The sequence below is a fragment of the Rhipicephalus microplus genome, chromosome 2 (assembly GCF_043290135.1).
Source record: "Rhipicephalus microplus isolate Deutch F79 chromosome 2, USDA_Rmic, whole genome shotgun sequence".
NCBI classification, from domain to species: Eukaryota; Metazoa; Arthropoda; class Arachnida; order Ixodida; family Ixodidae; genus Rhipicephalus; species Rhipicephalus microplus.
Window position 1 is genome coordinate 275,490,435 of NC_134701.1, and position 20,883 is coordinate 275,511,317.

The window sequence follows — 20,883 nt, forward strand, 5'->3', positions numbered from 1 at the left end:
ACCTGTGCCGCCCAGTAAGCGGAAAGTCGGTTTACAGTAGCAGTCTTGCACTGATAGCGGAGAACGGAGCGTCAGCCGTCGATCTACCGACAAGCGGCGAAGAGTGTCGGCATTTACACCATATTCATCGAATATTCTAGCGCTATTGCTAGCGGCGACGTATATGTTCCCGAATAATATGTGACGTTCCCGAAGTGGGCGTAATCTTAACAAAACGATCTACTAAAGCCTCGAAGCTTCTCGAACATCGCAGGCTCGGTTTGCGCTGAACGTAGCGTAACGGGGTGATCACAAAACTTGAGGAAAGTAACTTGGCAATACCATTTTTAAACTCTGGCTCAAGTTACGTGGTAGTAGTGGTTAGGCTTATCCTCCTTTCTGCCCCTGCCTTAGTTTCCTCTTACTCCAGCCGAGTTTCTTTTAATACTCAGAACATAATGAAGAGTCTGAACGGTCGCTAAATTTTAGAGTAATATCCAAGTGGAAACCAGAAAACGCCTTGTTCCGTGATTCTAACGTTCAATAATATAATGAACTAGATATTCAAGATCAGCCAAGACCATCATAAGGTCCCTAGATGAAACAAGTTATATATAGGGACCTTATGTCATCATGTCGCAGCTTGCAAACCGGCCAAGAGCCAAGTGTTACGTTAACCATTTCTATACCGTCAATCGTCATGCGATTTTATGCCAGCATTGCCAGAGTTGCTAAGCAGCTAATCGATTGGGTATTTGCTGCTCCGTGAGATTTCAAAGCTAAGCTTCTGCGCACTGGCCCCGCCGCGGTGGTCTAGTGGCTAGGTACTCGGCTGCTGACCCGCAGGTCGCGGGTTCGAATTCCGGCTGCGGTGGCTGCATTTCCGATGGAGGCGGAAATGTTGTAGGCCCGTGTGCTTAGGTTTGGGTGCACGTTAAAGAACCCCAGGTAGTCGAAATTTCCGGAGCCCTCCACTACGGCGTCTCTCATAACCATATGGTGGTTTTGGGACGTTAAGCCCCACATATCAAGCTTCTGAGCACTGCACTACACCTTGACTCTTCTTTAGATGACGGCTGTGTAGAGTTACAGCACGTAAAAGAAAGTGGCGAGTTAAGCATAGGGGGTATGCACCGAAACCAGATGCACTGAAAGCGATTGACTACTTACCTTATCGCAAATTTTACGGATAGCTAAGAAAAAGAAAAGAAATACAGTACATTACGTACAGCTTACCTTCGCAGCGACGAACTCTTCTCCCATGGTTGGCTTCACGAGACTGCTGGTGACGTAATAATGACCACCCGAGGATATGTAGCCGTTTACTTGGTCCCGCCTCACGAAGTTTGTCCTTTAAATCTTAGAGCCGATGATATCCGCAAGGTGTACGCTAGTGAAGTAGTCGTCGGAGAGCGCCAAGGGGTCTCGCCACCTTGGTGATGTGCCCGTTGCAGACGGTGTGAGGCAGCGACATTACGAGACCACCGAACAGCATTTTTCACAGCAGTACCTGGCAATACTACGGCAGAGCAAAATAATCGGTTGCTTTCGTTACGTTATCAACCCGTAGCAACAACGTGCTGCTGCCCGATCAAGTCCACACATCATGCAAAAGTAGAGCAAACTTCCAACGCCGCAGTACTGTTAATGCAACACACGAGAACAAGGAAGGTCAGGGAACAAAACATGAAATACCCATCACATAAACACAGTGGCAAGCATGGGTCGTCTGCTGCGTCAAAACCTCAATAATGGCGCCTGGCCACCAACCCGTTTTTATCAAACTAACTTAAGCAGTCTGTCAAAAAAATAATAATAATAATGAGTGAACAGAAGTATTCTGGTAAAATTTCATCCTATTCTGTTTATTTTTCTGTGTGTGCGACGGGTCAAACCCCTGTGGTCAATTAGAGGCATGCGGTAAATCGTTTTCCAAGATTTTAAACAAATTGCGAGTGTTCGCTGCCTAGCCGTTTATAAAATCTAGTGTCTCATCATCCAACATTAAGAAAGTTTTAATAAAAATGAAGCACCTAAGGAATGTGCAGATAAAATAAAAAAAAATTAAACAAGAACAATTTTTTTACGTAGCGCCCTCTGTGTTTTCATATGCTTACAACGTTTGTGGTTATCAGAACGAGCCTAGTCCAGTGTAAGGAACATGGACAAATAATGTACTCGGCTGGCTTGGCGGTGGCGGTTTTGTTTAAACTAAACTTTCTCTGATCGAAATGGCTATAACGTTGTGGGAAATGACCGAAACGTACCTAGAAACGGTACACGATGGCTCGTGCTCGACCACAATGTTTGATTTCACGTAGCCCGCGGGCGCGCATCTTGATTACTCTTTTCCTCCGATGCCGGCGTAACGGAACTTGTGTGGACGACCGATGGGTCCCAAGTATGACGCTCTACGGAGCGATCTTACCGAAATGGGCTACACGGAAGCCTTCAGCCTCGAGTCGGCGCCTCTTGTTGCTCGACTGTGGTCGGACCTGTGCAGCTATCAGGAGCAGTGCGTTGACGCTAACACAGCGCTGCGAAGGACGGTGCAGGTGATCGATAAACTTCGTTGCCAGCGTTTTCGAATTCTGTGGAGACTAAATGTCTCCACTCTGATCGGTGGCCGTAACACGCTGATCACTTTTTCGTTCAGGAGAGGCAAGAGAAAGACGACTTGGCCGAGCGTTATCGACAGGAGAACGCCAAAGCACTCGCCGAGGTGAATCGACTGCACGCCTGCGTCGTGCAGTTGAAGGAAAAACACAACGATAAATTGAACGGTGAGTCACTCGGCACAAGTCACGCTGTGCTTCTGAGATCACATTTATTCCAGCAGTATTACACGAGAAACTATGTTAAGTCTGTAACATGAAATCGCCGAGTACTCCCAAGAAATAAGTTAATCTGGATGTGATGATTACAGTTAGGAAAATAATAATAAATAAATCTTTAATTAGGCAGCTCTAAACTGGACTCACCATTATCGTATTAATTGTTGCGATATGTATATAACCACAACTATGACTGTTCCCGCGCGTGAGTTTGTTTACTTATTTTTGTTGACTTGTGGGATCTGTGGAAATCTTCTCCCTTATGACGACTGCCTACTAGCAATCACTTAACAAAAGCACTGCAATCAGTCTTCACTTAATACAATATCTTCTTTTTCTTTTTTGGGATGCCCATTTTGTTTGAAATACTAAAACACCAAGTTCTGTCAGTGATTAATACTGTTATGCCTATAGGGCCCTTACAATTTAAACCACTTCACACCTGTGAATATACAGTCCGTGCATTGTTTTATGAACTTCGTATGACCACAAAATTTTGGAGTGCACTATTTTGCAGTCCTTAATACAGATTACAAAATGAGTACAGCAGCCGAAAGTGTAAAATTAAACTTTGCACAGTTACAATTGGTTACAAACAGATGTTGTTTGCTCATAGAATAAATGCCAGAAACACATACACTAAACAAGCCAGAAAATTACCTAATGTTACACACATACATTTTGCAAGACCTGGTAGCAGTTTCCCAGGGACCGATGTCTCAAGTCATTAAATGAAAATGAATGCCGTCACTGTGTGGTGTGAATAACATGACCTCTCCCATCATTGCTGACTACTTACAGATTTGGAAAATAGGCTTCACGAAGCTGAGCAATGTAAAAAGAAGTTTGAGTTTGTGAAAGCAGACTGCATAAACAAGATTAAACATCTCGAGAAAGAACTGCAGCTGAAATCCGACAAAATCCTGCAGCTTCAATCAGCACTGTCGACGCAAGCGGTTGTTCATGTTACAGGTACTGCAGCCATTTGCTTTCCTTGTCAGAGTGTTTTTTGCTGTGGGAGTACAATACAAAGGTGACTGCTGTTTTCCAACAACTGTTGCTAGTTTATTTAAGCTTGCAGATTGTGTGCTAACGATGACCTTCACCTTTGAATACGGAATAATGAGGGGCCCTTTAAGGAAACCCTGCTGGTTAAATTTTATATTGAGCTCTCCACTCTAGACTGTTTTATATTTACTGTACAGCATTGGAATGTTAAAAACCCACAAATTAATAATTTTGAACTTTGGATTATGATAACTAGACAAATATTTCTAACTTTTTGAAGTTTCATGTAAACCTCGCTGCACATTATTAGTTTCAATAGCTCCCAATGTTGTGCTTGCTGTGGTATATACTCTGCTGATATTTTAGTAGCGAGCATAATAGTACTCCTTTATGTTATTGCCAGTTGGTTTAAAAGTTTTGTTTAATAAATTGTCTCACTTTAATGAGAAATGCTCACCTTGCGCATGTGTTTTCTTGTAGATACTGCAAAAGTGCCTGCATCCTATCGAACTCAAGGTATTGAACTAACCTCCTTGCTGCCAAGGCAGCAGGGAGTGGCTGGACGGAAAGCAGGACCCCCAGCAGCTACACGAGATGCTCAAGAGATTGACATTATTCGGATGGCTGACACAAGAATTCACCAGCTACAACATGAGCGACGAGACCTCAAAGAATCATTATATCAGTCAAGAGTTTCTGTGGATTTGCTGCAGCAACGAGTGAGTGCATGCGAAATTCAGCGCACAAGTGTGCAACGTAAACAATTACACCATCATCATGTTCTTTCCAGCCTCACCAAATTTGAACAAATTTTTCATACAACATACTAATTCATAGACAAAGGACTGAAGGTGATAGTCTAGTTCTTCACATTTTAAAAGCTTTAGGCAAGTGAGAAGCATAGTTGCAAAAACCTCAGTTTAAAATGTGATAAAGTGTAGCACATACCGTTATTTCGTAGCCAAGGCCAACCTTGTGTATCTCCGGCATTTTTTTTTGTTGCAGATTGAAGCACGAAATGCTGAAATTGAACGTCTCACACGAACCCTGCGGGAGGGACTTCCACACACTGCATTACAAGATGGATGCAGCTGTGGTCGAAATTTGCAGGTAACATTGGGTGCAATGTTTAAAAAATGTGTCATTAATCGATTATTTAATGAAAGTTGGTCTTGTGGGATGACTTGTAAGGAAAAGTGATCCATTCAAATCACTGACCAAGTCAGTCGTCATCGTCTGTCATCTTGAAAAGAACACCAGTCCCTTGTTGATGGTGTATTAGGTGCAGTGTCACAGTTGGCTTTTGTATTTATTTCCACACACACTCGAGCGTTACACTGGCGGGAAATCAAGACAGCTGAAAACACAGTAAATGACATATAACATAAAATACTTATGCAATACAATAAGTGTAAATGCTGTGTTGCAGGCCACAAAAAAAAAAAAAAAAGACTGCAGACTTTTGCAATATTATAGACATAACATTATTTTAAAAAAAATAAACACTAAAGAAAAATGCATGACTGAATAATTGATAACAGGGCAATAAAGCTAGCCAACAAATAATGGATTTTTTTCAGCAATTGATGACACAAAAGGAAAGATTTTTTTCTCACATATGCATAACATGCAAGGTCCGCTAAGTGGTCAAAAATATCGGGCATGGTACCTGTGTCCTGTTTTAGTGTTCGGTGTCACCTTAGTAGTTAGAATTCAAGCACAAATGTAATCCTTACGTATTCTTTTTCTTTTGTGATAACTGATGCATAGCCCGAGTTGTTGATGTAATTACGCTTGCTCACATGGTCAACGAATACACTGTATGGAGCAGTCGTTAAGACATCATGTTTTTGCTTCCCGAATTTTTCTATGTAACATAGTGACAGGGGGTTGCAGCCCCTAGAATCTCTTTTTGTCATAGCATACAGAGTTGCAATATGACCATTTGCCTGCACGGCCCCACACTTTATATCAAGGAGGTGCCCCACCCCTGAAAAAAATTTTTGCCCACGCCTCTGATGCAACATAAATAGCAGCCCTTGCAGTAATCTGAATAGTAATGATACAGGACAATGTACCACAATCTCTGTAATGAAAATTGAGAGCCCATATTATTGTTAAGAGGCGGCCGTCAGCATAGTGATTGTGTTATCATGTAGATTACTCGTATAAGTGGTGAGTGTGTATGATTTGCTACATTAAAACATTGTTGTACCAGTAAACGGGGCAATGAGAAACATGATAACTAAATTACTGGTACTAGTACTACGGCGCACTGTTCACAGTTTATGTGAGTAAACATGTACCATTTTCATTTCCCAGAAATTATTGTGTCTAACTATCATGTCTGTGCATGTACAGCCTCAAGGAAAAGAAGATGGAACAGCTGTCCCTACAGAACAGCACTCCAATGAGCCAAAAAAGCCAGCCTCTGGCAAACAGCCGCTAAAGCAAGTTCGGAAGGTTAATGTGAGTCATTCGGGTTGGCTATCTTGCGCTTGCCTAGGAATCAGTGCAGAACATTCAGAATGCCCACTACAGTATTTAGGGAATCTTCCAAATGAGGGCGGCTGTCACCTTGTTTTATTAGTGCTGTAACGATTTGAGGCACTTTTTTCAGTTATTGCCAAAAAGTTAACAGTTAACAGCTGACTGCTCTGTCATTTTACCTCCAAACTTGGTCTCCAACACTATAAAACTATGAGATGCTGTTGAAAGTCTGATATTTATACAGCACAACGGAAAAAGACCGAGGATGCGACATATCAGGCTGAACAGTGTATTATTTCACTCTCCTTTATTTTTGTTCTTCATGCTATAGAAGTACTCAACCATTATTGACATGACTTATTTGCAATTTTGCTAGCTCACTTGTGTAGTGTTTCTTTTACTGCTTAACACCTAACAGACCATCGCTCGTCTTGGTAGAACCTAGATATGTGGGCCCTTTTGTTGATGCACTTCGATTTAACACGCCCCGCAGCAGTGGTCTAGTGGCTAAGGTACTCGGCTGCTAACCCGCAGGTCGCGGGACCGAATCCTGGCTGCAACGGCTGCATTTTCGATGAAAGCAAAAATGCCGTAGGCCCGTGTGCTCAGATTTGGGTGCAAGAACCACAGGTGGTCAAAATTTCTGGAGCCCTCCACTACGGCATCTTTCATATTCATATGGTGGTTTTGGGACGTTAAATCCCATATAGCAATATCGATTTAACACACTGTAATATTGTTCCAAGCATCTTATGCAATTAAATTGCTAGCCTACGTATATGTCACAATTTTGCTGCTTATTTTTTGAGAAGGCCTATTCATGCCTTCTTTGTTGCCTCTTAAAAATATGTGGCCAAGACAACAGATGTTTTAAATTCATATATCTCAATTCATATGACTCAATGCTTCAGAACTCAATAGAAAAACCTTCAATTCCTTCAGTCTAGTCAGCTAGTTCCTTCTTGTTGCTTGATGTATTAACAATGCACTACATAAGTACAGTACGCTTCAAGCAAATTGTGAGGCTTTCTTCCCTCTTTAATTTCATACATCAGTGCGTGGTGCACTAAACAGCCAGGCGACCAAGAGAGTTTAATGGCTAAGCTTGTCCTGAGAATAGTATAGATGATATGATCAAGATTTTCCTCACTTTTGAGGCTGGTTTTGTGTTGCTGAAACTGGGTGCATCCACAGCACATCATGGTGTGTGCTTATAGTTTCATGCATTTACTGCATCTGTGTCAGTGATGCCTATCCTGTTCTCTTTTATGCATCACAATGTTTCATGCTGCATGTGCACAGTTTGGCCACCTGCACCGGAAAACAGATCCACGGGCAAGAGACCCCAAGCCAGCAAAAAGTGTGAGGGGCCGTCTCTTCTTTATATTGCATAGTTGTCTTAAAGTGTAGTGAAGCATACTTGTTTTTCGCAGAAACGTCCTACAAGTGTCCCTAGGCAAGCTGACCAGCAGTCAAAGGGTCTAACACTTGAGGAGCAGATCCAGGCACTGGAGGAAGAAAAACAGAGGCTGAAGGAACGAGTGAAGCAGCTGGCTAGTAGTGGTTAGTACAAATCTACATCATAGATTATGCTGACAAGTTTCCATTATGCTGACTACCCTCCTAGAAGTCGTGTACATTTCACTATATTGTATATGTCAGTTTAACCCTTTGTGGGTTCATGAATATTCTTTACTTGATAACAGTAATTATACCTGTGGGATACCTAAATAGATTGCTTAGAAACAGTATGAAGCAAGTTTCATCAAAATATGACCATTAGTTTACGAGAAAAAAAGTAGGACGTATGTATCCCATTGACCCATGAAGTGTCTTTGAAACAGTGGGACAAACGTTCCAAGTTGACTTCAGCTCGCAGTGCTGAATAAAACTCAAATTCTGGTGCAGGGGCAATGGTGGCTTCATGGCAGTGCTTCATATCTATAAAAGAAAGCTAGCTCGCGGCAATATGCGGGTATCATTTTTAGAAATTTCTTCGTGAATCGCAGCAGAGGGTGCTGGCTGCACACGAGAAAATACAGTATATGTTACAGGTAAAGCCAGGAGGTAAACGTAATGTTGTAACTGTGTTGCAACATGCCTGATTTCTTCTTCATCTCTATATTGGTTGTGAGTCTACCTTATAACTGGAACTATAGTTTTGGTTTCGATTATAGTTCAACCCCCCCCCCAACTTTGTATTTCAAATTTATACAAACGGCTCGCCCTGTAAAAGTGATATGTAAGGCTTTCAATTCACTAAAACAAATATTGCTGCTCCGTTTGACCTGCTATGTTTTTCTTCTATGTTCAATCTGCTGTGAAAATGCAAAATTCAAAAAACTTTCAGGGCTCATTCTTTGTGGTTTCCCAGGGGACGGTGAAATGCAACCCAAACTGGTATTGACTAAAAAACTTTTAATATAATGTGGAAACAGTCTAACAGCACCTGCATGTCGTTTAGTATACCTGCTCTTTTGCCTTGCTCAAACAAAATAACTTGGCAGGTTGACTTTTTTGTTAGTAAGCCATAATTCTGCTTAGATCATGCTTTGATCACCTTAGACATCTGACAGAACAAATGAAAATGATTGCCTCTGTGTGTTTGGAGTGGCACAGATTTGGCTGCATTATCGATGATCTGTTCGTGTCCCTGCAGAACGCCAGTTGCTCCTTGAGATACAGGGCCTACTGGCCAACAAAGGACAGACGGCTGATCCTGACAGCAGTGAAGAACTGCGGGCCTTAGAGAGGGAGCGAGACCACTACAAGGATGAGTTAATGAGGTTACATCAGGTGCTCAAGATGGGTAACACGAGACGTAAGCTTCCATCATCAAGCGGCAGTGAAAGTGGAAAGCAGGCCGATCCAAAGGTATGACCATGCAAACAAGTGAAATTGAAGTACGAATCATGCATCAATGTGTAGATTCTAAAATTATATATACTAATGTGAAAAGCCATTTTCACTTAGATTAAGCAGAATGTAGTCCCATTCAATACCATGGGAGAGTTGGCTGCCACGAAGCTCAAGTTAATTGGTGACTTTTAATGTGAGTGGCAACGTATTCGCGGCTCTAAGTGAGCGCTCGCCACCTAGCGGTCGTGCCTGGAAACCGCGCTAACAGGGTCAAGATTAAAAGGAGATATTTCACCATGTTGCATGCGTTGAGAAGAAGCCACATAGTTCCTTTATTTTTGACATACCACAGGCGCAAGCCCGACAAAGAAGAAAGTGATGTCCAAAGACAATTGCAGTGTACCGCAATGCATAGCATTGCGGTGGAAAGATGGCAACTAATGTATCATTCTATCACTTCCCGAAGAATGCAGACTAGGCGCGGCAAAGAAAGGCACAAATCAGAAACACGCATTGTAAAAAAGATGACGGATACTTCAGTAGTTTGCTCCAATCAATGTGCTCGCAACGACTTGATTCTCCTTGCTGTAATCCTTTCTCCCAAACATTTTTGATTTCGGATGTGTGTATATACATGCACACACACGTGTGCACAAAAGTTTTGCATGCATAGCGTGCATGTATGTGCATCCATGTGTATATATATATCATGTCCCTGCATTCATAGCGTACCTAGTGTGCATGCATATATCTGCTTTGAATATCAACTACTACTCACACGAACAAGTGAGTGTTCGGAAACACACTGCTTTATTTATTAAAAACTTAATAACATGAATCGGTGAATGAAAAGAAAGGAGCACAATTACAATCGAAACTACAATTTGCCTTATTTCAAGATACACTGGCCCAGGCACAAATTCGTTCTGTAATCAATTGAACGGCATGAGTATTCAGTTTTTGACGCAACAACGGAACTCAATGGGATACATTCAATAGGCAGCACGAGTCGCCGCGTAGTTACCTTGAAAACTATTAAGGCCTTACCTGTAGCAGTGTAGCAACGTGGCGCAATAGTGCTAGCAACTTTTGGAGAGGCCCGCTACACGTGAGCAGTTGCCTTCTTCAACCTCGGGCTGCCTAGAATGGTTCTTGAACTTGAAGTAAATCTGATGCAGTCCGCCAAAGAGGCTGGATGTTGTTTGCGTGCACAGTGCAACTATTTCTGCTGTTCACCAGTGAAATTTTTTATGCTTATGAGAATAAGGCGGTTCGCGGCCAGCACCTTTTCGTCTTCGACGAAGCAGCGTGATCAGACGCCACAATCGAGAAACTTCAGGATAGCGCCAAGCGAAAGTGCTGCATTGACCCTGTTAGGTGTGTTTTTTCGACCACTGCTGCCAGCACACGGAGCGTTTTCTGGAGTTGCGAATGTGTGCTGTTTTATATATAGTATGGTTATAGGCACCTCCAATGCTCTGGTCTTTCAAAGGCCTTGTTTCACCAATGGCACTCTGTTGCTTCTGGCTCACCTAAATGGATTTGACAAGTTACACATCTTCAGTTTACATAAAGGCACCAGGTGTAGAGTTGTGATGGCCTTTGTCTACTCTCCAAGGCAGGAAACGGTAGCTCAACTGCCACCTTTCATACCATGCCGTTTTTGGTTGCGTAACGTGTGAATTTCTTCTGATGGCTCGCTGCAGAATCTGGAAACAAGTAATCCGTCTGCCGAAGATGAGCAGTTGCTGAGTCGGTTGGGGTTGCTCCAGAGAGAAGTGGACAAGCTCACAGCCACTGTGGAGAACCTGTCCAAGCAGCGTGATCAGTTGCTCGTGGAGAGGGACAGTCATGCCCGCCAGCTTGCCATTCTCGCTGAAAAACTTAAGGAAAAGGTTTGTAGCTTCAAATCTAATCGTATCTAATGCTGTATCTATTTTCCGACTGCTACTAGGCCATGAGGACCTTATAATGAAAAAAAAAAAAAAAGAGAAAACTATTGGTATTATCAGTTCATAATGAACATTACGTATGTATTGTTATTCATACGTTACTATAGTAACTTTGCATGGCTTAGACAATAGGTCAATGACCTGCTGTAATAGAATGAACTAAAGGCCCTGCTGATAAAGACAAAAGAGAAGACAGCAACACAGAGCTCTTTTTGTTCTACTGTCCTCATTTTTGTTTCGTTTTTTACGATGTGCTTAGTTCATTTTACAAGACGCATTTCAATGAAGTAGCCCAGTTGTGTATTTTTTTGCGCTATGGTGGATTGTAAAGAATGGTGTTCACCTGCTAAGCTCAATACAAGAGTTAGATTACTAATTATATAAGCCACATTTTGATGTGGGAAAAATGCAAGGACACCCATATGCTTAGAATCGAGTGCGCATTAAGGAACTACAGGTGGTAAAAAATATATCTTGAGTTCCCCTCTGCTGCTGCATGCCTCGAGATCATGTTGCGATCTTTAAGAAACCTCATTATTAAAGTTGATCCGTGTATAACTGTTTGTAAAGTGGCATAAGGAATTCACAGTGTTAGTTAATTAGGGTTTGACAAGTACACTGTTATGTGCCTTGATGTAAATATTCTTTAGTCTTTGTATCTAGTAACGTTATGTTTGTCTGTGCTGCCTTGGATTGCTGCCTCCAGATTGTATGTTTCTTTATGCTGGATCCATTACTAGCAATAGGCTAAGACTCTGCTTTTTTATGCTTACACTGAAAAGCTTGTCTTGTAATGAAACTGAACATAATCTGAACTACTAACTTTCGCTTTATTTTTATTTTACAGGACAAAGATACGCAGACTGCCCACTTCACATGTCGAGCTACAGAGTCACACGTTGAGTAAGTCACCACCTATCTATATCAAAAAGGATGCTGCAGGAAATCAACCTGAAATGTTTTTTTCAACTACCTTGCTGGAAAACCCTCATGAAACAGAAAAACTTGATAATTCAACAGCAGTAGCATGCAGCCTTTCTGTATACGTTACTCCATTCAGCTTGACAGAGTCAATGGCTCATAGCCATTTGGCATCAGACCTCACAAAAAAAAAAAAAAGTATCAAGTGAACTTGCACTTTGTGGCCTTGTGTGTTTCTTTCTCTCCACCTTCAGTGGAGAAGTCAAGTGAAACGGTAACTCTGGTGGCATGCATGGAAGTCCCAGGCACTTTGGCTTTCGATTCTTCTGTGAAAAAAAGAATAAAAGAAAACATTTCTTTTTCCGTATTCAAGGTTGGTACTATTTTCTTCAGGTCCAGTACTCACTATTGCTAGCATAATTTGTAGAAAAGCTTGCTTTTGCTGAAGCAGGGGCGTAGCCGGAAATGTTTTCCGAAGGGCGGGGGGCGGAAGAAGGCATTTTTTAAAGAACTGACTTACATATGCATAATTTGCAGGGGTGTGTGAACATTCGAAATTTAGAATATCTTCCTAATATTTTTTTGCTATTCGATTCACAAAGCGATATTACTATTTGTACTTTTTAAATACAGTCAACGTCCCATTCTTTTAACAAAAGCCTCTTCAGATTTTTAAGTTGCTTCACCCCATGACATGATCGTGCTGCGGAAAAGATACCTGTCAAGTTTAGTTACGGACGCAAATGCACTCAAGCAAACGCTGCTTCGAACATGGAGATGATATATGTGCCAAAGGTGGGGGGGGGCTGAGTTAATGCTTCCTTGGACCTTAAATATGAACATGAAGCCAGAAAAATTGGATGCCAAAGATATTTAGCATCCAAAATTCCAGACACTCTTATATATTGACATCTCTGAGGCAAATCGGGAACTCTTGACTTGAAGCGAACGCACCCATGTTCAGTCGGGCTTCCACTAATTTTGAAAGAAGATGAGAGGCTGAGAAAACAGCATCTTCCCCTTTCATGTGTAGAGTTTTGTCGGCAACACTTTGGTTGCCCCGAATTATGCACATAAATACATTTCAGCCTCTGCATTGGCTCGTTTTTGATATGACAACTATGAAGCACCACCTCGAAAGCGCTTCATGAACTCAGCCAGAGGAAACACTTTCATGTTGCTATCTCGTAAGATTATGCTTGGGGATCTTCTCTAACTTTATTTCTGCAATATCGCTTCTAAGTATTAGAAAAATAGTCTAAAAATATTTGAGAAATATTCGAAAAGTATTAGATTCCATTCACACTAACGCTCCAATATTAGAATTCGCTTCACACCAAAATTTTGCTATTCGCCGAGCCCTTATAATTTGGCACATATCATCAGTGTTCTGAGGATAACATATGTTGAAATTGTTATCAGAATGGGTGTATATAGAAAAACCGCTGGAGTTCCCTTTTAAGGTGATAGCCAATCCACGTAAAGTGTGGCTGCTGAACTTTCGCTAAACTTGCGACAAAGCGGCTGTAGGCAACAAGGAGCCCCACAGGGCTGGCAGAATGAAGCTTAGGCAAGCCTGTGACTGCCCACCATTCCCGTGCTGGCTGAAACTCCATGCATTCCAGCTCCCATAGGCGTTAGTGGCAGATTTCGCTCTAGTGTACCATTATGAGACCCTATGGTGTCCCACCTACACGCATCTTATTTCAATGTCCACAGCAAGCTGCAAGATGACCTAAACAGCAAGGACAGCGATATCGTGAAGCTCACATGCCGAGTGAGAGAGTTGGAAGCCGAAGCTGCATCCGCAGCCGAGTCCCATTCCCGCCTTCTGCAAGAAAACCAGAGGCTTCATGAAAACGTAACGCTTGTGGCAAAAGAGCACAAGGTTAGTATGAAAAAATTATTAATAGATATTTTTGATGAGCTTACTTAACATGAAAAGAACAACTCCTGAGTGGTGCTACAAGGAAATAATAATCAGTGAATTTGAAGTTTTTATGGGCATTGGCATATGTCTGTAGAGAGCTGGTTTGTTTGTGCAATAGTCGACTACTACTATTCAGTTTAACAATTAATTTCTGCTCAGTATGCAGGAAACAATACAAGTCAGAATCAAATGTAGCAATTAGAAAATTTTACTCTTCTCTAATGTTGTATACCAGTGACGCTGGATAAAAAAAGGGGGGGGGGAGCAGTAGCATAAAAGTAAGCCAGGTAAAACAGTGAAATAAATGTTCGAAACACAGTTTGCTGTTATAAGAAAGTCTGTTGTTATAACTATTCTTTTTTATTGCAAGAGTACTATTGTGCAACACACACGAGAATAAGAATTTCCTTGAATGGCGGTTGGGCAGCATTACGCCATAATAGCCACTGGCTACACTTGATGTGCACTGTGCCTGTCTGCCCGCACTAGTGACAAAAAGACGATGAATATGCAGTAGGTTTTGCTTTTGACCAACTTTCGATTATAATTGGCAAGCTTTCTTGACATAAAAAGTGCACTGAATATTGTTCGCTCATTCATTTGAAAGTGTGACCGTAGCCTAACAGTGGGTATGCATAGTGGTCATTGGGAATACATTTGCGAGATAGCTTTATTGCACTTTGACATTCTAAAAAAATTGTTTCGAAATGTGCTGGGCAGCTGCTTACAAGGTGCCTGCATGATTAGTAGTGGTTAAAATAAATGAAGCATGCTTTAAGCGCATATCAACTAGGAACCCCAACGTAGAGGGTATTGCATTAGTATCACTAAGCTCGCACTTCGGAAATGTCTGCTTTTAAATGGCTATATATTTATTTTACACGCTCTTCTAAGATGTTAGATGCATTTATAAATGACCACTTTATAACAAAGTTCTTAATAACAAAAAACTGAATTGAAGAGGTTTTAATCTCATTGCTATGGGCCAAGGAAAAGTTGTTAGGCCCTTTTGGCCATCATTGCTGCCATCGATGTCAGTGCGTCCTGCCTATATCAGCAACTTCAGGAAGCCTATATTATCCGCCAATGTCCTAGCTTTATGTTTTGTTTTACCACATATGAGAGACATGTCATTTCTAAACATCTTTCCTCTTGTGTACAGAACATGGCAGCTGACTTCGAGAATGCCGTGCAACAGAGGAGAGACCTAGAACTTCAAATCCAGGAGTATGTGATTAAAGTGGCCAAAATAGAAGAGCTCCTGCGTACTAGGGTGAGTTTAGCTTACTGCCTCTACTGGTAATTGAACACTGACTGAGCAGCAAAGACTTTCCTCAAAACACGGTAACATATTAAATCAAAGGTGCAGCTTTCCCACTTAATATTAGAGATGGGAGGAAGGCGCTCGGTGTGGAGGAATGTATGAAAGGCTGGAGTTCTGGAAGTTGAATGAATGGTACATTGAGGGAGGTACGCTTGATCACTCGGTCGCTTTTGTGATCAGGAGTTGGAAGTTTACGCACAGTCGATTTCAGCAGTACGTTCCACCACCCTCGTTTTTAATCTTAACGCTCCTCCTCAGACAAGAGAGGGGAAAGAGCAGCACATTTTTGCAACCCTGTTACTGATGCCTCTGTACTAAATCATAGTTTATGGTTAAGCATCAAATTGCCAAGTATCAACTGCTATCTGTAGGCATGCTCTGGATGTGCAATACGCACTTATTAAGATAACGAAAGACAGGCTCATTAGCAATTGAGAGCGTCACAGGTAAAATACAGACAAGTAAAGGAACAGGCACTGTGGTTGCCAATTTTCAACTTGTGGAAGAAAAGAAAAGTGTTTAAATAATAAGTACATCTGATTTCAGAAAAAACTCTCAATGAAGCTCTTCTCTTTAAGCCTCTGGAGTCGTGTCGAATATGCATATAGATTAGAGTAGGATTACTGCATGCATCTTGGCATCTAGGTGTAAGCAGCTGCACATTTCTGAATTATTGATTTATCTGTGCAGGACCAAGAGAGGGAAGATCTCTTGGACCAGTACCGGTCTCTTATCTCAGCCAACGCTGATCTGCGGACTCAAGCCGAGCAAAGCCAGAGAGAACATGACAGCAGTGATGCCACACTCAATAGCCTGCGTCAGCAGCTTGCCCGGGTGAGACTTTAAAAAGAGGAATGGCATGCAAGGTTGACGAAGATGATGGGTAACTGTTTGGGAAGAACACAAAGACGGAAGCATTTTAATGCAGGTTTTTTTTTTGTTGTTAATGGTAGACTGAATTGTCACACACCATTCATAGACTAATACAGTAAAAAAAACTAGCTCGATAAATTCAACCGTCCTCTCACCGTCCCTTCTTGTTCACACTGTTGACATTCCTAAGAAAACAAACTAGTAGTGATACACTAGTAGTTGTAGTGGCTGGTTGTACAGTAGACTCACATTGAACAGAAATCTGTTAAACAGAACCACTGCCTAAATGGATTAAGTGCTTCTGACAAGATTGGTTATGTTCTTGCACTTACCAAGAGACAACCCCTCTCAGCGAATTCTTTTGAGCCCCGAATTGAACTTTTAGATTGTGTAAATCATTACCTATGGCTGCTTAAAACCTTGCACCCTTTTGCAGGGTACCTGTCCCTTGTGAAAGTGTATTTGGATATTAAAATTCACCAGCAAGAGCATCAGTTTTAAGTAGTTTTGCATTTAGTTCCATTTGTTACCCGTGCAACAGCTGTGGCTATATACCATGTTTTATGGAGAGGCAGTGAACAAGGTGTGTAAGGACCAAGCATAAATTTTACAGGAACCAGGAATACTTACTGGGAAAATGCCTGTGGCAGTACAGGCACCTTTGCTTTATCTCAAATTCTGCAATGGTCATGCAAGTCAACTCAGTTTTTTTTTTTCAATTTATTTGTTTGTTTTCTGTTTGCATTTCCGAGTTTAGCTGACACTTTCACAGCTTCCTGCATACTCCACTAAGCACTGACTGGCAACCATATTATGATTTCTCATACTGAAGTCATTAAGTTAAAATGCAGCAAACTGATCTTTTAATTTACATTGGCTCTATTGAGAGGAAGACAATGTGAAGCAGCTAAGGAATTTAGAGCTGAATGAAAACAAACAAGTGCATGCTTACCTTTCGACTACTTGACCAGCGTTCTGTTTAGGTGACTCCTTTGTGTGCCAAATCACTTTGAAGACTTGCAAACATAAAATGTGAGTGTTACTTGATTCATTGCTTCTTTTCAAGCAAAGCTCATTGTAACTCACAGATTTTTGTGGCAACCTCGTACACGAGAAACTTGGCACTGACAAACATAAAGTAATGCGGCTCTCGAAGGTTCACTGGTCACTTGCGTATTTGTATGTGCCAGTGATTGATGCCGTCTTGATCGTGGCCTGGTCGGCTGTCAGCCATTTCTAGTCTGGCAATCTGATCTTTTTATCGTGGTGACTTGTCCTTTCACGTTGCCACGCTTCATTGTTGTCTGGATATGAACGCATGATCGTTGATGTTGCCAGTAGCAACAAGCATGTGGATGAAGGTACAATTCCCGACATGTAAGAAGGAAACGGTTAGGAAGGGGCATTGCACAGTGTCACAGAAAGAAAAGTAGTACATCAGGAACGCACATGCCTAGCTTTGCTTGCCCCCATTTTGCTGATAAGGCAAGGGCTTGTGAATTTTGTTTGTTCGTTGTGCGGTGCTGTTAGATTTCTCACCGAAATGCAGTTGGAATAGCTGGCTGGCTATAATTAATTAAGTGCCTGCGATTGCCTCTCTGCAGCACATGAGCGTGACATCAGAGCAGGAGCGGAAGCTGGCCTCACTGGGAGCGACAGTGGCTGCCTTGGAAGAGTCGCTGCAGCACAGCGCTGCCGAGGGAAGTCGACTGAAGGAGGAACTGCAGAAGAGCTCGGACACACGTGCAAGACTTGCCGAGCAGGTGGAATCGCTACAGGACCAGCTCGCCAAAGAACAAACTGTCAACAATCAGGCAAGTTTAAATATTGTATTTACTTGTGTAAAGATTGCATTCGCATAATAAATGCATCCTCAACTTTAGCCGTCAAAATTCTGGTTTTTCTTTTCCTCTACGTAATAAATGCACCCCCTACTTTTATTTGCTTCGGGGCCCCCTCGCTTGTTGGTTTTTCGTTTCTATCTTTCTTCTCTTCTTTCTCTCACTTTTTCTAACTATGCCGATCCCCCTGAGTTCGCTTCTCCCCCTCCCCTCCGCCCACTGCCATACCCCCTTCTTTGCTTGTTTTTCTTTTTATTTTTGTGCGGCTCGTTCCTCACTTTTTGTACTGGTTCTTGAAGCATCCATGCGCCGCAGCAGGATTCACAAACAGCTCCCAAGCACACAGTGAGCGAAGGCCACGAAACTGCCCACACCAGCCAACAGTCACTTCCTGCAAATACAAAACTTTAAGGTGCCAGCAGTGGGAGCATGTGGAGACAGGAGAGACAGCTTGCAGAAGATAATGCTGTGTACCTTATCTACCTCCTAAGTGACCAAGTACGAGGCCTGGTGGGACATCCAATCAAAGCAGTGACACCGGCTCTAGCGTTATATTGCATTCTAGCCATTGTAGCCCTATCTTTTTTTCCCCACGAGCCATTCCCACTCCTTTATGAGTACGTTTTTAGCCTCTCTTGAGTTTCACCGTAGATGATGCGCCAAAATGTGTGCTGCACGGCTGGTTGCAAGTTAAAGATTGTGAAGTACGTACTTGAGCACCTGGATCGTGCTGCTGATAGGCACTTCAGAATTGAAAAAGTCCGTGTGCTTTACTGGAGCAGCACAAGCTGTGCACAACAAATAGGGAGTGCATGTCTTCGAGGGACCGAAGGCCAGAAAGTTTCACACCATGCAAGAAGAGCTCTTAGAACATGTCTGTAACTTGCAAAAAGAACTCTGTGTCATTTTGCACGAAGCGATCAGGCTGCACGTGCATGGCCATGAAGCATGGCCTAATGGCCACCGCTTTCAAAGCGAGTACGTAATGGGTGGGCCACACGCTTCGTGTAGTACAATCGACTGTGTTTGACATCACTTTGTCAGTGACTGTCTCCTTGCTATGGAGAAAAGGTAGTGCACTTTCACAAGCTTATGATACGCCTGCGGTGGGACCAAGAATTTCTTCTCTCGCAAATCAGGAAAGCGGACCAGATGCCCGTGAATTTCGGCATGGCAATGGGTCCATGATAGAGGAACACGCAGCGTGCCCATTGCGAAGGTAGACGCCGAGAAGGGCTATTCCAAACGTTAATGCTGGTTATTGCTGCAGATGGCAGGAAGTTGCCACCGTATGCTGTTTTGAAACAGAAACCTGCGCCGAAGGCCAACTTCCCAGTTGGCACACTAGTGCAATCCTAAAAGAAAGGATGCATGTCGGCCAATTTAATGGCTGAGTGGCACTAGACAATCTGAGGGACGGTGCCCTGGCGCTTTGCTTCTCCTGTCTCTCCTTGTGCTCGACAGTTCTTGGGAGATGATGTATGTCGGGAACTGAGGGAGCTGTGCACCGAGGCCGCCACCATTCCAGGTGGACTCACAATGGTGCTGTATGTAGTCCCCTAAGGACCAGCAAATTACTGAGCACTGTTCTCAGTATTATTGTCATTTGTGCACGAGCTCCTTTAAAAACCTAGTGAACTGCCTTTATTTTTTTTAACGTGCATTAGCAGAATACTTGGATAAGTTGTTAAATTAGAGTATCGCACCGTGTTCCTATGTATGAATTGCTTGTTCAACCTGAGGCATTTTTTGTGTCATTGTTAAAGCATTCACTAATCAGTACAAATTAGCATTCTGCCGACACCTGTTTTGTGACATGGTGTGGAGTGAAATGGGCACAAATATATAACTGGGGTGCTCAACGTACTGCATATAGTTTAATGTTCTATCTATTGTTCACCCAGTGGTCAACATTTCAAATGCTGCTCAGTTAAGCCTTCTGCTATGTAAAGCAAGCCCGTAGTCGGGAAGCATGAGTGCTGTAGCTCCCGCCCCCCCCCCCCCCCCCTCATCATCATTGAAAAATATTCCTGGCTACAGACCTGCCATAAGGCCTAGCCCTCCACTTCAAACAATAGCTGAATCAGATAATTAAATTCGAAATACGGCTCGTGTTCTTCCAGATCTCTGGGCACTTGAGGCGCCTCGAAGATGATCTTTCTCTGGCACGCACTGAAGCAGCCACGGCTCGTTCCGATGCGACCAGCCTGGAGCGCCTGCTCGCCACATCTCGGGAGCAGCGTTGCCAGACAGACATTGCCCTTGAAAGGCTCTCTGCCGAGATGGAAAAAATGAAGCAGGACATGCAAGCCGGAGTTGCAAGCAGGTATGCATGCTGCCAGTAAATGGTTATATATAATTACTAATAAATGTAGCTAGTAAATATAGCTCAACTGCCATTGTTATTTTTGTTGTGTGATGTTGTTCTGTTGCTTTGTATTAACGGGGGGCGCCGTCAAATTTCGAGGCTATAGCAAGCTTCTTTTGGGTTTGCTCTATATATGCATACACTCCATACGAATGGTCGGACACAGCAAACATTTGGAATGTACTTTTGTACACTTCCGAAGTGTACCTAAATGCTCACTCTCCCGATCAAGGCGTGTCCAACACCACCTCAGCTCTATAGAAAAGACAGTGAAAGTAGTAGTGATGTCACAACATACCTGCAGTGAGCATAGGTGTGTGCCGAGTTCCCCATTAGAAGGGATGAAGGTTCATCGCTGCGCTACCCCTTTCTATTACGTCAATGTGTGGGGCTGACTTTGCACCCCCCTGCCCTCTTAGGTGACTAGGGGAGCGGCCACACAACTGGCCACGTTATGTTGTTGGCTCTTTTTTCGAGCCCAGTAATGTCACAAAAATTTATGAC

At 42.7% G+C, this 20,883-nt stretch overlaps 2 protein-coding genes across 2 annotated transcripts in view; one reads left to right on the plus strand and one right to left on the minus strand.

Annotated features, from left to right (window-relative positions):
* Nucleotides 1-1,759, minus strand: part of LOC119160090 (uncharacterized) — a 61,805-nt gene extending 60,046 nt beyond the window's left edge. Inside the window, exon 1 of the mRNA XM_075882033.1 lies at nucleotides 1,216-1,759. Coding sequence (XP_075738148.1) covers nucleotides 1,216-1,242 — 27 coding nt within the window. The 5' untranslated portion in view covers nucleotides 1,243-1,759. The remainder of the gene's footprint in view (nucleotides 1-1,215) is intronic.
* LOC119179061 (uncharacterized) overlaps nucleotides 1-20,883 on the plus strand; it is a 32,625-nt gene that overhangs the window by 7,188 nt on the left and 4,554 nt on the right. Inside the window, exons 3-18 of the mRNA XM_037430143.2 lie at nucleotides 2,382-2,534; nucleotides 2,636-2,762; nucleotides 3,615-3,785; nucleotides 4,302-4,540; nucleotides 4,827-4,931; nucleotides 6,183-6,290; nucleotides 7,614-7,673; nucleotides 7,745-7,874; nucleotides 8,971-9,185; nucleotides 10,877-11,065; nucleotides 11,970-12,025; nucleotides 13,763-13,931; nucleotides 15,136-15,246; nucleotides 15,988-16,131; nucleotides 17,775-17,984; nucleotides 20,135-20,337. Of these exons, the coding sequence (XP_037286040.2) occupies nucleotides 2,382-2,534; nucleotides 2,636-2,762; nucleotides 3,615-3,785; nucleotides 4,302-4,540; nucleotides 4,827-4,931; nucleotides 6,183-6,290; nucleotides 7,614-7,673; nucleotides 7,745-7,874; nucleotides 8,971-9,185; nucleotides 10,877-11,065; nucleotides 11,970-12,025; nucleotides 13,763-13,931; nucleotides 15,136-15,246; nucleotides 15,988-16,131; nucleotides 17,775-17,984; nucleotides 20,135-20,337 (2,390 nt within the window). The remainder of the gene's footprint in view (nucleotides 1-2,381; nucleotides 2,535-2,635; nucleotides 2,763-3,614; nucleotides 3,786-4,301; nucleotides 4,541-4,826; nucleotides 4,932-6,182; nucleotides 6,291-7,613; nucleotides 7,674-7,744; nucleotides 7,875-8,970; nucleotides 9,186-10,876; nucleotides 11,066-11,969; nucleotides 12,026-13,762; nucleotides 13,932-15,135; nucleotides 15,247-15,987; nucleotides 16,132-17,774; nucleotides 17,985-20,134; nucleotides 20,338-20,883) is intronic.